The 15,370-nt window shown below is 41.9% G+C and overlaps 1 protein-coding gene across 1 annotated transcript; it reads right to left on the bottom strand.

Moving 5' to 3' along the window:
* Window positions 1–3,894: 3,894 nt before the first annotated feature.
* On the bottom strand, window positions 3,895–15,067 carry RAB43 (RAB43, member RAS oncogene family; the record flags this gene model as incomplete). The annotated part of the gene is made up of 3 exons (XM_079540319.1): window positions 3,895–4,148; window positions 5,109–5,292; window positions 14,858–15,067. The coding sequence occupies 3 exons, from the start codon at window positions 15,065–15,067 to the stop codon at window positions 3,895–3,897; spliced, it is 648 nt and encodes a 215-aa protein (XP_079396445.1).
* Between the last annotated feature and the right edge of the window lie 303 nt (window positions 15,068–15,370).

Genomic DNA, 15,370 nt, shown 5'->3' on the forward strand with positions numbered 1-15,370 from the left:
CGTTTTCAGACCAAAATCTCAGTGGGATGGTCAGCACTAAAAATACTACAACATTAGAACTGAGATCATATTTCCCAGATCTTTAAGTCTCTTCCTGCAAGGAGAAAAAGAACTATGAAATCTGGGAAGAGCTCCCAGGACTGACCTGAGATGGCAAAAGGCATTCAAAGGGTAAACTGGATGCTGACTGGCTATGAGACTAAGTGATGGAGGTGTAAGTCTCAGTGGAATAATATACACCAGGGAAGCACTACGGAAAGGCTTTGGTGTTATTTGAGTGTACCACTGCTCAGATGTATGCAGAATGTTCAGGTGTACTGCAGTAATGCATTTAAACTACATGTGACAATCTGTTCTTCATATAAATCTGGTTTCCTCTGAAGTCAAAGAAACAGCAGTAAGAGCCCTGGTTTTCAGGAAGCCCTAAGAAATCTACGCTGTGTACAGAGAGCTTCATTTGGTTTTGTTACTCCCTCATAAAGTCACCTCCACTACACTGACAGCAGTAAAATCATTAGGACTTTTCTTCTCATGTTTTAAATTATGTATATATATATATATATAATTTGTTTTGCAAAACAAATATTAGCATGTTTCTAGGTTTACATTTATTTGATACAATGGTTACGTAATTATAAAATCCCATCCATTATGATAGACTGGATGGCTAACCAGAGGTAAAATTAGCTTAAATCAAAAATCAGTACAGAGAATAACACTGCCCACGCTCCTGGGAACCACGTTCTGCTGATGATTTCAGTTCAGTATTTGCCTCTGCATTCCATTCTTAATTGTTATAGGGCAGGGATCAACGTTCCCTTCTGTGTTTATGTAATATTTTGCACACTTTGGGCACTGCCAAAACCAAATGATAAATACCTGGTCAGCCAAGGAGATCCGCTTAAAGGCAGTTAGTGCACCATAGTCTTGTTAATGATCAGCTGCCAGTAAACAGGTCTCTTGGCAAAAGTTTACGCTGTGAACTGTAATCATGTGCTGCTGAATTATTCACTTGATGTACATCAGCACATTTGTAACCTGAGAACTGAAACCATTTTTTTACCTGTAAATCTCAGATTTACTGCTACTCGCTCTCTTCATCCAGGTAGCCTTTAGAGTTAGAGGACAAAGCTTACCTGAAGCCACAGTCCCTGTCTTTTTACAAAAAACAAACCACTGAACCAGTGAGGGTCATCACTGGAAAATGCAGTGAACAAATCACTGACAAATCTCCTGTTTTCTGATTGAGACAAACCCAGCCTGCAGGCAGAGTCACAACCTTCAACTGTAGAGTAAGAGAGAAATGGGAGCTAATACTAAGGAAAGGTCAGCCCCTTGGTCTGTGGCTACTCATTTACTAGATGGGACTTGAAACTAAGGAAATGGATTTCTCCATTTACTGTAAAAAAAAAAAAAAAAATAACAATAATTTAAAAAAAAATCACTGACTGCACTGGAAGATCTATGTTACTTTTGTGTCTTGATGCAGTTTTAAGTTGATTTGCTGTATAAACTACTGATTTTGAGTAGTAGCAATACTGTCCTTAAATGCACATGAAATTTTATCTGCATGGATTAAATAATTTGGCACTAATCCTGCAGATACTGGAGGCTGATCTTATCTGAGTGTCCATGTGCATGCATGCAGACCTGCAGGACTGTAACCTACAGATGTAAACTATGAGAAGTCATGACAAGTCCAATGCTTGCCAGTATTCTGTAGCTTAAGGACCATCTAACCAGGAGGAAAAACAGCAATGAGGACTGAATTTTAGCTTGGACTGTCTTCATAGATTTTCCTGGGAGCGGAATGCATGATTTCCAGGCAAAGTTTGGACGATTCTAATTTTTGGTTTTTAGCTACCACTGGGAATTCACTGCCTGCTATCTTTGGATGTAGGAGAGCTGAATATGTCCTGCAGTGCTACTGGGTATGTCCTCTAAATGCTACTGAATACTGTGGCTTAATCTGCCCTTCCATATAAAACAGTTGTGAAAACAATGCTAATTGAAAAAGGTAAAGCCCTTTCAGTCTTACAACTATAAAATTTGAGATCTAGGCCCTTAGGTTAGAAGCAAACAGGATACAAAGCCAAGCAATTCTTCAATAATCCTACCTCATACTTCAACAAACAAACAAACAACAACAACAAAAAACAAATGCAACAAAAACCCACAAACAGAAAGACCAAGGAATGATTTAATATTTTCTGTATGAAAATGAATAGCACTGAAATTAGGATCTAATAGCCCTTTCTTCAGTCTTCCAGACTTTCATGATACCTGATATGCTGAATGGCTGAAAACAGGTGTAGCCTTGGTAGCAAACCAATCCACCTGGTCAAGATCCAAGATTTTCAAAAGGAACAAAGTGACTTCACTTCATGTGGGTGCTTTCTGTAAATGAGCTACTTTAAATTATCTAGATTGGAAAAATCATTTGTCACTTCTGAACACCTTTGCTTTAAGTGCAGATCTGAAGATAAGCCTGCTTCTGCTCCTTTTTCTAATCTGAGTTTGTGAGGTGCTTCACGTGTAAATCCAGGGAGGACTGCTGCCATCAGCATTTCAACTGTATCTACAACGTGCAGTACAGAACTGAATCTGAAAGACAACTATGTGATTATGAAATCTATTTTACTTCATAATGTGAGTTTTGAGCAACAGTAAAAGATTTTCCCTGCTAATTGTTTTTAAGAAATAAACAGCAATTAGTGACAGGGAGAGAGAAGCAGAGGAATACAAAAGGGGGAGGCAATCCCTCATGAAGATGCTAGACTCTTAAAACCAAAAAGCTGCAATGCATGCAGTTCTCAGCTGATGTGGAAGTCTTCTTTCTAATTACATGCCCAGATTAGATTTAAAAAAGATGGTTAAAAATCAACCGAATCCTACTTACACCACTTAAACAATAAACACTCTGGTAACATTATGTCAAATGTATGACCAGAATTAACCCTGTATATGACCGTGAGGCACATGGCAAGGGATGGCTACCACTCAGTTCAAGGTTTCTCCAGTTCCTGTTTCCAGTGGTGCAGGTCTTGAGTTTCAAATGAAATTAATAGACCTGAGGGCAAAAAATCCATGACACTCACTAGTAAAAGGGTGTTATCACTGCAAACAGTAACAAATGCAATACATTTTCCCTCTTCTCAAGACTATATTTAAAATGACTGAACTGGTCCAACCCTGCCTGACAGCAAGTCAGATATCAGCGTGATATTGCTCAGGGTGATTTTGCTATCTGTTAAAATGATAACCTAAGAAAATGAAAAAAAAAACCAACCTGAGAGAAGGCTGCCCTTCCTGGGCCTGTTCCATTACTAGCTAGCAATCCACATGCCCTTGGACAGATGACTGCTATTTGGTCCTGTATTATGGGTATTTTGGAAATTGAAATACCTTTATCAAAGACATTCCTTGTCACTTCTAGGCTTTCTGGTCACTGGTGGAGCACTGAGGATTTGAAGAGATGCTGTCAAGCGTGCCTATTCTAGAAGTAACCTTTGCCAACAATTCCATGCTAAGTGCTTCAGTACTTTGGATGTGAGGCAGTCTTTTCCAGCCATCTGCCTCCTACCCTGCATCACCAGTTCAAAGTTTCTTTTCCCATGTCGTTCCTGGCATGATGGTTACAGAAAAGGAAATGGCAGGGAAAAATGCTGATTATGTTTTTACAAAGGGCCTAACTTTCAGGACTACCTCTCAGAAGTCCCCTTATTAAAAAAAGAAAAAAAAAAAAGACACCAAAGCAACCAGGATTGTGTCTAACTAACTTCTACAAAATGGCTGGTTTCACAGGAGGAGGAGAATATGGCTACTGTGCTACTCAGCATTAGGGTAAAGCACCATCTAAATTCCAGTAAAGTCAGGGATTTCACCTAGCTCATATCAGCAACCACACCCCCAGCCTTCTACAACGTCTTTGCTGTCAAGCTTGATGCTGTCAGTATTCTTCTCACTGAACATTGGGCCTCCATGCCTCATCATGAGCTCTGTAGCCATCTTCACAAAAGCCTCCTCCACATTGCTGGAGTCTTTTGCAGAGGTCTCTATGGCACAGATGATATTATCATAGTGTTCAGCCAGACTCTGAGCTTCTTCCAGCTGAACCTCTCGAAGGTCACTTAGGTCAGACTTGTTTCCTGGAAATAAGAAAGAGAAATTTATGATGACTGTTTATGCCAGAGCTAGAGTTTGGTAGAAGGTTGTCATGTCATCAAGAGCAGCTGTAGAATTTCCATTCTTGGAGATTTTCAAAATTTAACTGAAAAGGCCCTGACCAACCTGACATCAACCTTGCTTTCAGCAAAAGGTTGGACTAGGTCATCTCCGTAAGACCCTTCCAACTTGTATTTCAGTGTGACTCATACATAGAACAGAAAAAGTCAACAACCAAAGTGACAGGATTGAAGAGCAATGGCTGGAGAAAGAAAAGTGGGTTAGAAATGAGAGCTAAAATCATTTTGTGAGAAAAAAAAGAAAAGAAAGACCCAGTGAAAACAACAGCAGTCTTCTGGTTCCTAAGGACATCTGGGATACTGAAGTACTAACAGATTCACAAGCCTCAAAAATGGTGTCTGAGTCAGAAACACTGGAGCTCGGAGGCAGTATTTCAAATAGAGAACTGATGGATTCTAATTGCACTGAAGTTCTTCCAAAATCCTCGATCTGCTGAAGGATGTGGGTACACTGGTCCATCAAAACACGACTGCTTGATATGATGGAACTTCCTGCCCTAGAAACTTTACAGTTGTACTCATCAGAATAGCTATATAGCAGCTCTCCTTCAGAACCTGGGTATTTGGGTACTTCACCACTAAGTGAGACACAAGGGTTTAAAAGCTGGCTTCTGATACAAAGCTGCCTAATGCTTAAAAGAACTTAATCAAAGCAGACAGGCTTCTTAAGCATATTTGCCTGATGAATCAGCACTTTCTGATTAAAAAAAAAAATGAAAAAAAAGAAAATTTCCAATCAGCTCTATTATGTACATTTTGATTTCAAGCAAAACCAAAACTTTCAACCATCAACAGGTACTGTCACATTGCCCAGCATCCTGTAGTACTGAGTATTAATATTTTCAGTCTGTGATTTTGACTCACCAATCAGTAACTGCACAATGTTGGAACCAGCATACTTTCTCACATCCTCGATCCAGCGAGGAATGGACAGGAAGGAGCCTCTCTTGCTGATATCATAGGCTAGGATTGCTCCGTTGGCGCTGCGGTAATAACTCTGTGTGATCGTTCGGAATCTCTCCTGGCCAGCTGTGTCCCAGATCTGCAACTAAATAAAACAAAGCATGCAATGACACACTGGCTAGTAAAGGTTTTAAAATACATTAAGTTTTCCTGAGTCAAAAGATAGGACTTGATTCAATTGCCTTGTCATAAATCTCCCTTATGTGTAACACACTGTGGCATTATACTTTTCATGTCCTTTGATCATGATTTAAGGATAACAGTGTATACTGGAGAACTTTTCCATACTTGGCTGCCTGAACTTGATATCTGCACTGAGATGCTTTGGGTTCCAGCCGGTGAGCTCTGATGCAGTCTGCTGCAGCAGACTATGAAATTATCACTTTGGAGTGTTTAGACCTACGCCTCTGTCCCTTTCAGATACAAAGAGCTTACAGACACTTTGCTGTTAGGTGGTAGAACAGACTTCATATGGGAAGGAAGAAGAAACGCTCAGCTGATGTACTTTTGCCTAAACCCAGTAGTGTAAAAACTACAGATTTAGTGTCAAGTTTTGAGTTCCCAGTACTAGATGTTCCAGAGGAAGAAGCCAAATAAAGAGAGAGTGCACAAATATAATATCCTGCTCATAGGGAAAGTTTATTTTTAAATCCTCTTGTTTTGCAGGTTGTCTAATGTCCTGGAACATGACAGCTTGTATCATAGGAGCTTTTAATGTAAAGTAACTGTGGATTCTCATTCTCCATATAAATCTCTAATTCTTTCTGAATCCTTCACAACTCTTGGGTGCAAGCAATAGTAATAATGGAAGCAAAGATTTGTTTTTTAATAATTTTAAATTTCACTTCCCCTCCTCCTCATTCCCAAACGATGATAAATGAGACACCATTGCTTTTTTGTGTGCATGTGTGTGTTTGTACAATTCATTACATTCTGTATCTCCTCTTAATTGGATCGGACATAAGTAAATACTCTTGAGTCTTATTCCTTATTGTGGACCTTTTGTTAATTTGTTCCCCTCTCTGAACCTCTTTCTTTTAAAAAGCTGGTAGTAACTTCAGTGATGTTTTACACAGAGCAATACAGAACCATATTCAATGTATTTATTTTACAAATCAGTATTTTGTTTCTATCATCTGTCTCTGCTGCATGAAAGGATAAGACTTACTTCAAGAGGCGCCTGGGTGAGGAGCTGCAGGATAGGGTTTAGTAGCTTGTGCTAGCAATGGTATTGGGAGGACAGTTGGACCAGATGATCTTGTAGGTCCTTTCCAACCTTGTGATTCTATGATTCTATGCTCAAGCAGAAATTTTCATTTTGAAAAAGGCTGTATTGATCAGCTAACGTTCCTACGCTAAGTAAGCATTTAGATCTCAAACAATGTATGTACAGCTTAAAAGGAATCGATTCAGTGAAGAAGTACTTCTCAGTTTTGGTAAGTTTTCTCAGAGAAGGGAAAGGGACTGTAATGGACTCAAGAAACCACAAAACCACACTTATTATTGGAACTGTTAATGATCTAGAGAAGTAAGCAGACAATTACTTGACAAGGAAGTTAATGGCAGGCTTTTTATGTTCTCTGTACTCAAATCTCCCACTAGACCTTTTTGTTCTTTATGTAGTTTAAGTTTCAGCTCTTAAGGTCATGTGCAAAATAAGGCTAATGATGATTACCCAACTCTTGGGAGGAACTGAGAGATATTACACATATAGAAGACTTAAAATATTTTTTTAATAAAAACTTTTCCTGTGGTATAAAATGATTTACCTGCAGAGAGACTAAGCAAGCTGGTCTTGGGCCTTATGCCATATACTGAATTTCGAAACCATCTCTACATGTACCTTCCATAGAATCACAGAATCGTGGAAGTTGGGACAGATTTGAAGAGCTGACAGAGACAACCACCTGCTCAAAGTGAGATCAAAACTTAATTCTCTGAGGAGGATTTGCTCCACCATTTTCTCAGTGACCAAAATGAATCTGATCAGCCTGTAGTTGTCAGCATTTCGTGCTCTTTCTGAACTCGAGTATGACCTGGTGTCTCTGATCCTCACAGATTTCCACAGTTGTTCCACAGCAGTACAGCAACATCACAGTGACATCAGGAAGCTCTTACAGCACTCCCAGACATTTTTTACTCAACTGTTTATGTCTGTGTCTTCACAGGACTAAATGTACAAAGTTGCTGAAGCTCCGAATCTCTGCTGGGAACAGCACAGACCACAGGCTTGATCTTCTGAGGAGCTCAAACAGCAATCTTCCTCCCAGCCCATGTGCTCCAGGTAGGTTCTCATAGAATTTTGATGCTTGTGCTTCTCTAATTGTCATTTCTCTTTTATGTAAAGACAAAATTGTTCAGCTTTTTATGAGATCTCATTTATTGTGGGGTTTTTTTCCAACGCTGAAACTACAGTACATGTTAACTCTATCTCTGTGACATAACCCATAAGCATACATACCACCTGACAGACCTTTCTGTTGCTGCTCCCCTCGCTTCTTGCAGAAGGAGCTAGGTGAGTGATCACTCTATTTCAAACAAAGTCAGGCAAATAAGGACATGATTTGCTTAAGCTAAACTAAGGCTACACCGTCATCAAAGACTTGCCCTCCCAGCTGCATAACCTTGCCCTCTTTGTGCTAGCAGCTGTTAATCTGACTCACTATATGGTTTCACTCACAAATGTACCTAAAAAATAAGGATTTTTCTTTTGTTTGAAGAGTTAACACTTTGTAGTCAAAATCCCTGGAAATTTTCAAGACCAGACCAGTTTAGACCCTGAACAACCTGCTATGTTCTCAAAGCTGACTAGTTTGAGCAGGAGGCTGGATGAAAGACATGAAGTTCTTTCAACCTGCAATACTCTTGATTCTATGCTTTTAGATTTAAAAATGCATATATATCTGCCTGAAAATAAATGATGGCAGGCAATCATGTTTAACAAAGCCAATTCAAAGAGACCCGCTTTGCACTTAGAAGAGTAGATCAACCCTAATACACAAGGTTGCACAGTCAACTCTTGTTATCTGAGAGCATGTGCACAGGACTCCTACGGTTCTGCTGAGAAAACATTAGGCAAAATATAGGAAAACATTCCATGTATTTATATGCACCCATGGTCCTTGGATGGTAAGATAAGCCAAATGCTTTGTAGGCACTTCAGATTTTCTGCAGATGTTTCAGATTTATAGTGTTTGTACTGTTTATTTGATCTATCAATGTGCACAAGTCTGATATATCTAAACCAAACCTGCACTGTGTTATGGAACTGTAAATAAACAGCCATTTTTATGGGACTCGTGGAGTTACTTTACCAACCTGGTTATCTGAGGTGTGCTGCTTTAACTAAGATGCACACACATTCAGAGTATGTGAGGAAGGAAGATGGAGAACCCATATGGAGTTACGAACTCCAGAAAATCACACATGCCTTTAAGTCAGAAGGTGGTAAAATACATGATGGCTTTCTGGAAAATCATTCTTGATTGTCTGATTAGGCTCAAAGAAATCAGAGTTTCAACAACAGAAACTTACCACGTTGAAAATGGTGACTGACCAAAGAGCACAGTAAATTAGTGTTATCAAATGATTTAATTTGGACTTGTCTTGCATTGATAAACATACTGTTTATCAAAGGTTAATGCTTAACAACTGGCCTCAGGACAATTTAAATAAATTCCCCTTCACTTATTTCCTACATAATTTATTAAGTACTTTCCCAATTCTTCTAAAATACTGCAGGAGTCCAGGTTTACCTTTGTTTGTGAAGCTGCATTAATAATAACTAGGAGTCCTGCAGTCAATAACTTCTATTACAAAGACAGAAATGTCATTTTACGTTATGAATTCTTCAAAATATAGCAACTTCCTTAAATTTTCCCAGCACTAAAATGGTGGATGCAAAATCTCTGCTAAATGATTCTAAACCAATAGGCTGTGTCTAACAAATCACAACGCTACTCCTAACAAGTCTTACTGAAACAATCTTGCAACTTTGACAGAAGCACAAAAAACAAACTCTGTATAGCAATATATTTAAAGTAACATTCACACATGCAACATGTATGATAAACTGATCCTCTTGATTATTTTCACTACAAAATTTTCAGAGAATGAAGAATCACTGTTTGCTAAGCATTCTGCATTCCTGTTTGCTCTCGTGTTAGGAGTGTCAAAGTAGTTGAAAAGAGAGCTATACTTTCCTCTGAGTATCATATTACTGCTTCCATGTAATAACCAATTGATTTGGTGTTTTTAGCAATGTTAGTAAATACAACTCTTTCTTCCATCTTCCTTTCATTCCTATCTATTATTTTTGTCTTCTTCCTCAAATATTATGCATTTCCCATTTTATTCTTTCTACTATATATGATACCATTGCACAATAAATTTGGGATTTATTTGGAGTCGACTCTCCCATCAGTCAGGAGGCAAGACAACTAACAAGCTGTAATTTTATATTACTTGCTATTTGGCCAGATAATAACACATTACATTATGAACAGAATATACATATGTTGCTCTGAAAGCAGTGCTTCCTATTTATTTCCACAGAAACTACAACACATACAAGGAGCACAATACCACCATTTGATAGTGTCAATTCTCAGCTACAAAATGCTCTTTCTCAACACAGGCACCACCATTAGCTGTGCATTTTCATTAGTGATGAACAAGAGCCTGCATGCCACGCTCATAAAAATAATGCACAAGTGGAGGTGACCCACAGTCACAGTGGCCACTGCCAAAAATGTATCACCCACCTCACCACTGTGCTCACACCCACTGTTTGTCTCCGTAAGTGTTCAGCAAGTGTTGATGAATGTCAATTTGTACAATTTTTTCTGCATGGAGGAATTCAGATCCACTCCCTTGCTTCATACATGCTTCCATGTCAGACACCATTCTGTCAGGCTGCCTCTCTGCTGCCATCTGTCATGTGGCAACAAAAGGTAATGGAGTACTGGTGGGGAAGGTTCAGCCTCCACTTCCCTACCACCACCATCTGCCTCTGACATTGTGGGCCAACATAATAAAACAGGAGGCATTACTTTCAGAGCAGCCCTCCTATTTACAGCCATAAAGTCTGAATAAAAGGCCAGAACCTTCATAACATATGGACTGAAAAAGCCTGTAAGTTAAAAAGTGCAGTGGTACATAAAGAAGTATTTGTTTTAAAATGAATGTTTGTTTTCAACAATTCTCTTCTGCTGCTTTTCTGAAGACACAGTAAGAGAAAAAAATATCATAATGGAAAAAAATATTTGCTGTATGTAAAATACTTTAAAATGGCAGCATGAAATAGACTTTAAAGATACTCCATTAATTCATCAGTCCACAAGGAGGTTCATGAAAAGAAATGGAATTTTGTTATTTCTAACCACGAGTCACAAACTTGGACTTAGGAATATCCTTGATTTTCATTGTGCAAAATCTCAGTTCCAGTTTTATATTTTCTTACAGTGACATAACTGTTAAAAATTTTTGTTCTGTTTGCCACATACTTTCTATCAGTCAAAGAACAAAGAATTATTTTATCAATAGGATTTTAATTACTATGCATTACACCAACAACCATGACTTTTGGGAACTATGGTCTCTGTTATCTAGGGTTTAGTTTGCTAAGGAGAGAGCATGTAATAAACCACAACTGCAGCTTATAAGACAGCACACAATAAAGCATTTTAGTTCATGAAGGTAGCTTTACGAAATCAACAGTAGAATGGCTTAAGTTGGAGGGGACCTTAAAGATGATGTATTCCAAGCCCCCTGCTATGGGTAGGACTGCCAGCCACTAGATGAGGCTGCCCAGGATCCCACCCAACCTGGCCTTGAATGCCTCCAGCAGTAGGGCATCTCTGAGCAAAAATGTCTTCTCAACGTCTAACGTCTAAATCTCCCCTTTTAGTTTGAAGCCATTCCCCCTTGTCCTGTCATTATCAGACTTTGTAGGAAGTTGGTCCCACTCCTGATCGTAAGCTCCCCTCTGGAAGGCCACAGTGAGGTCTCCCCACAATCTTCTCCAATCTAAACAAGCCGAGCTCCATCAACATTTCATCACAGGAGATAGAGGTGCTCCAGCCCATTGATCATCTTCAGTGCTCTCCTCCAGACACCCCTCCAGCAATTCCACATCCCTCCTGTACAGGGAGTCCCAGGCTTGGACACAGCATGGAGCCTCACGAGGGCAGAGTAGAGGGGGATGATCATCTCTCTCTCCCTGCTGACACCCCTCTGTGGATACCCCTCTGTGGGTACTGTTGGCCTCTGAACAGTGAGAGCACACAGCTGGCTCACATCCAGCTTTCTGTCCATCAGGACCCCCCCAAGTCTTCTTTGTAGGGCTCTTCTCAAGGAGTTCTTTTCCCCTTCTGTATACATATCTGGGATTGCCTCAACCCAAGTGCAACTTGGAAATCAAGATGGTAATCACATGCAGTTTGGATTTTGACATTCCATTAGAACCCAACCTGCCACATCCCCACGTGGCTCTGTGTGACATGGTCTGCTTTTTAGCCCATGGCTCACAGAAGCCTGTCCCAAGATAGCTGGCTCATTTAATCCACTGGACAGTATCTCAAACTGCAAACAGAAATCTTAAAGAAAGTACAAGAAAAGAAACAGACTCGTTGGCACAGAGAGTGTACTTGTTCTTCCTCTCTGGAAGTGGTAAATCTCTGCAAATCTGTGATACCACATACTGGGGATTCTTACACTACCAGTTCTTTATGTTTTGTTACTACAGAGAAAGTTTCAGTTACCAGGACCATCTGTGAATAGCTTCTTTCTCAGGCACTAGCCTCTCTTTATGTATGATGCTTAGTCAGCTTCAGTAGCTGCTGAAGCACTGGTGTATGAGATGTCATTTGAGACATTTGAAAGAATACAGCTTTAAGATGAAAGTCTTGTTTGAGTTAGGGAAAAAAAACCATTATCTGCAGATCCTTCAACTTTACTCCCTCAACACGTTTCTTTTCCCCTATTCAACAAAAATGCATCTAAAGGAAATCAGACTTAAAATCCTTGGGCTCCAGCTATTTCAGGCACATATAACGGTAGTGAAAACATTCCAGGTTTGACACAGAAAGGAACACTAACACAATTAACTTGAAAATGTTTGTTTGAATCTCAAAATAAGTGTCTGATTCATACTCACTCAGCTGTGTTGAAATACTATCCTTAGCCCAACTAAAAATGAAGCACAGGCCACTGGGGATGTGGAGGAGGTAGTGTCCAAATGCTCCTTGGGACTTTTTTGGACACGCTGTTGCTCTGAAAGGACTTCTAAAGATGATCCAGTTAAAAAAATGGATTTTTCTCATTTGTGCACCGTTTGCTGAGCACAAAACAAGCCTTCTCATTCCTTAGGAAGATTCTGCCTTGAGTAGCATAAATCCACAATGAAGTTGGAGCTGCACACGGACATCGCCTGGCATGCATTGTAAGGGTCTGAACAATCAAACTTTATTTTAAACACATCTTGGATGCTTCTTAATTTGAGGAACCCCAATTAACAACTTATGTGAAACACTTTTAAGCAAGTGTGTCTCACGCGACTGGCACAATGAGAAGTTGCTCTTGCGGAGAACATGTGCAGGCTTGTTTGCCAACACCTTAGGATGTGACCTGTTCGGACAGCTGAAGAACTCTTCCTAGAATCAGCAAAACCTCCAGCACAACCACACCTGTACATCGGGTCAGACACACACACCTGACACTGAATTTAACTACTAGAGAAGGGAGCTCACAACAGTGTAAAATAATGCCTCCTTATTTTCTTTTTCCTATGAAATGCAGAGCAAACCTTTCTACATTAGATGGTCTGCTCTGAAATCTCAATCCAACTGGAAAAGCCTGACTGAAATTTAACCTTTGCATATAATTCACACCTTAACAGAGCAAACAAAAAAAAAAACCAACAAAACTCCAAGCAATGTTTTCATATTCTAGCTGCGGCCCTGGCTCGGCAGCTAACAAAAACACTTACAAGGTAAATCAGCAGCAATATTGGATCAATTTGCCTAAATTTGTGCTTAGAATAACATTCTTCAGCCTGTGCACCCCTGAATTTTTCTAAGCAGAAGTACAGGACAATCTTAAGCAAAAGGAAGCCTCAAGAGGTCTACATTTTCTTGTCTTCTGTGAAGTACCGAGAAATAATCCACAGGTTTTGCTACAGACTGGCAACTAACGCAGGGATACTCAAGCCTAAGTACTGCCAACATGGAAGAGCACACCTAGGGAGTTAGCTTTATTTCCAGGGCTAGTTGTCTCCTAGTCCTGAAGTCTCTAGCTGAGACCCCTGGCACCAGTAACAGATACGTGTGTCGATCTGTGTGGCATCTAAAGTCAGCCTAGTTTCAGTGTGAGAGGAGAAACCTCTCTACTAGCTGCTCACTTCCTGGAAAGCGCAGAAGAGCACAAGCTGAGCATCTGTGTTTCCTGTTCAGCAGCTAACCTCATATGTCATAGGAGAAGGTGGAACATCACAAAGAAAAGAGATATCTTTGCTAGGTCTTGGACTTCTCATCTTTTTGTAAAAGGTGAGCCTTCATTTCTTCAATTTTCTAGAACTTTATCTGCTTAATGTTCTGCTCACCACAATTAATTTGTAAGAAAAAAACAACAGAGAACTTTCACCCCTACTTTGTTAAACACAGAGCAAAATTCAGCTGCAATTATCATATTTCTTTCCATGTTTCATTTCAAAAGCTTTACAGTTTTACGGTCATTTTCTGGGCAATGACTGAATTCGTTCTTTTTAGTCCCATTGGGAATAAGCAGAGATAGCTGTATGTCCTCATTCCAGAGGGGAACAGCACAGGTTTTTGTACCGCAGCCCCCCACAAGTTGCGGTGTGCTTCAGCCTCTCTTTCCTACTGCCTGACAGCACTCCTGCACCCAGAGGTCACGTCTGTTGTACGGAGTTTGTGCCACGGAGTAAGGATAACTTCACTGGGTAAAAATCGGGTCTACCCAAACAATTAGCTAATTTTCTATAGCACGAGAGGAGCAGAAGTCAAATTTAGGGTTGTGTTTTTTTGTTTGGATTTGAGAACTATAGAAGCTGCACTTTCTAGCACACTCCATTAACAGTGCCTTAAGACAACTTTTGAATATATCTAATTTAAAAAGTGTTGCCCGCCTCCTCGGAGGCTGCCAGCTCCAAATCCCGTTCTGCAAATAGAACACCGCAGCCGAGGTTCGTTCTGGTTTGTAAACAAACCACCGCCGGCCGCCCGGCTGGAAAGAGCGGCACCGCTGTTAAAGTACAACCCAGCAGAGCGTCCCGGGGCGCGGGTTTGCAGCTGGGCTTCTCCCAGCCGGGAGCCGAGTGGTTACACAGCTGGTCCCACTGCAGTTAGAGAAGTTAATATATAGGCTCGGTTCAGCCTAGTGCCCGAGGCCGTTTGGGAAGGAGGCACCGGAGCTGCGCAGCCCTTCCTCCAAGCACGGCAGCACCGTAGGGATGGATAAGTACGCAGAGGGCTGGGGAAGCCGGCAGCGGGCCGGGCAGCCCTGCGGCAGCCGAGGACTGTGCCGTGCCGAGCCGAACCGAACCGAGCCGGCCGCAGTTCCCCCCGCAGTTCTTCCCGCCGGGCCGGCACCGCAGCACGGGGTAGCGGCCGTCCCTCGGCCTCGCCGCTCACCTTCACCCGCTTGCCCTGGATCTCCAGGCTCTTCATGGTGAAGTCCACGCCGATGGTGCTGCCCTGGCGCTCCGCGAAGGCCCCTGTTTTGAAGCGCTGTACGAGGCAGGTCTTGCCCACGCTGGCGTCCCCGATGAGCACCAGCTTGAAGAGGAAGTCGTAGCTCTCCTCGGGGTCGGGGCCGGACCCCGGCGCAGCCGGGCCGGGCATGGCGCCGCCGCCCTCGGCCTTCCGCCCGCCGCCGCCGAGGGGAGCCGGGCTCTGCGCAGCGCCCGCCGCCCCCCGCCGCGCCGCCCGGCCCCGGCCTCAGCCTGGTCCCGCCCCACGCCCGCCTCCCTCCGCTCGCCGCCTCCGGCCACGTCCGGCCGGGCCGCCGGCGGGGCGGCGTCGCTCCCGGCTCCGCCGCAGCCTCGTTTCGCTCGACGGCCTGTCGCCGCCCCCGAGCCGCTGCTGGGGCCTCGGTGGGACTTGGGTAGCGGTCCCACCGACGAGTGGCACGAAAACGTCAGCTGT

Source organism: Tetrao urogallus (genome assembly GCF_951394365.1).
Source record: "Tetrao urogallus genome assembly, chromosome: 10".
Classification (NCBI taxonomy): domain Eukaryota; kingdom Metazoa; phylum Chordata; class Aves; order Galliformes; family Phasianidae; genus Tetrao; species Tetrao urogallus.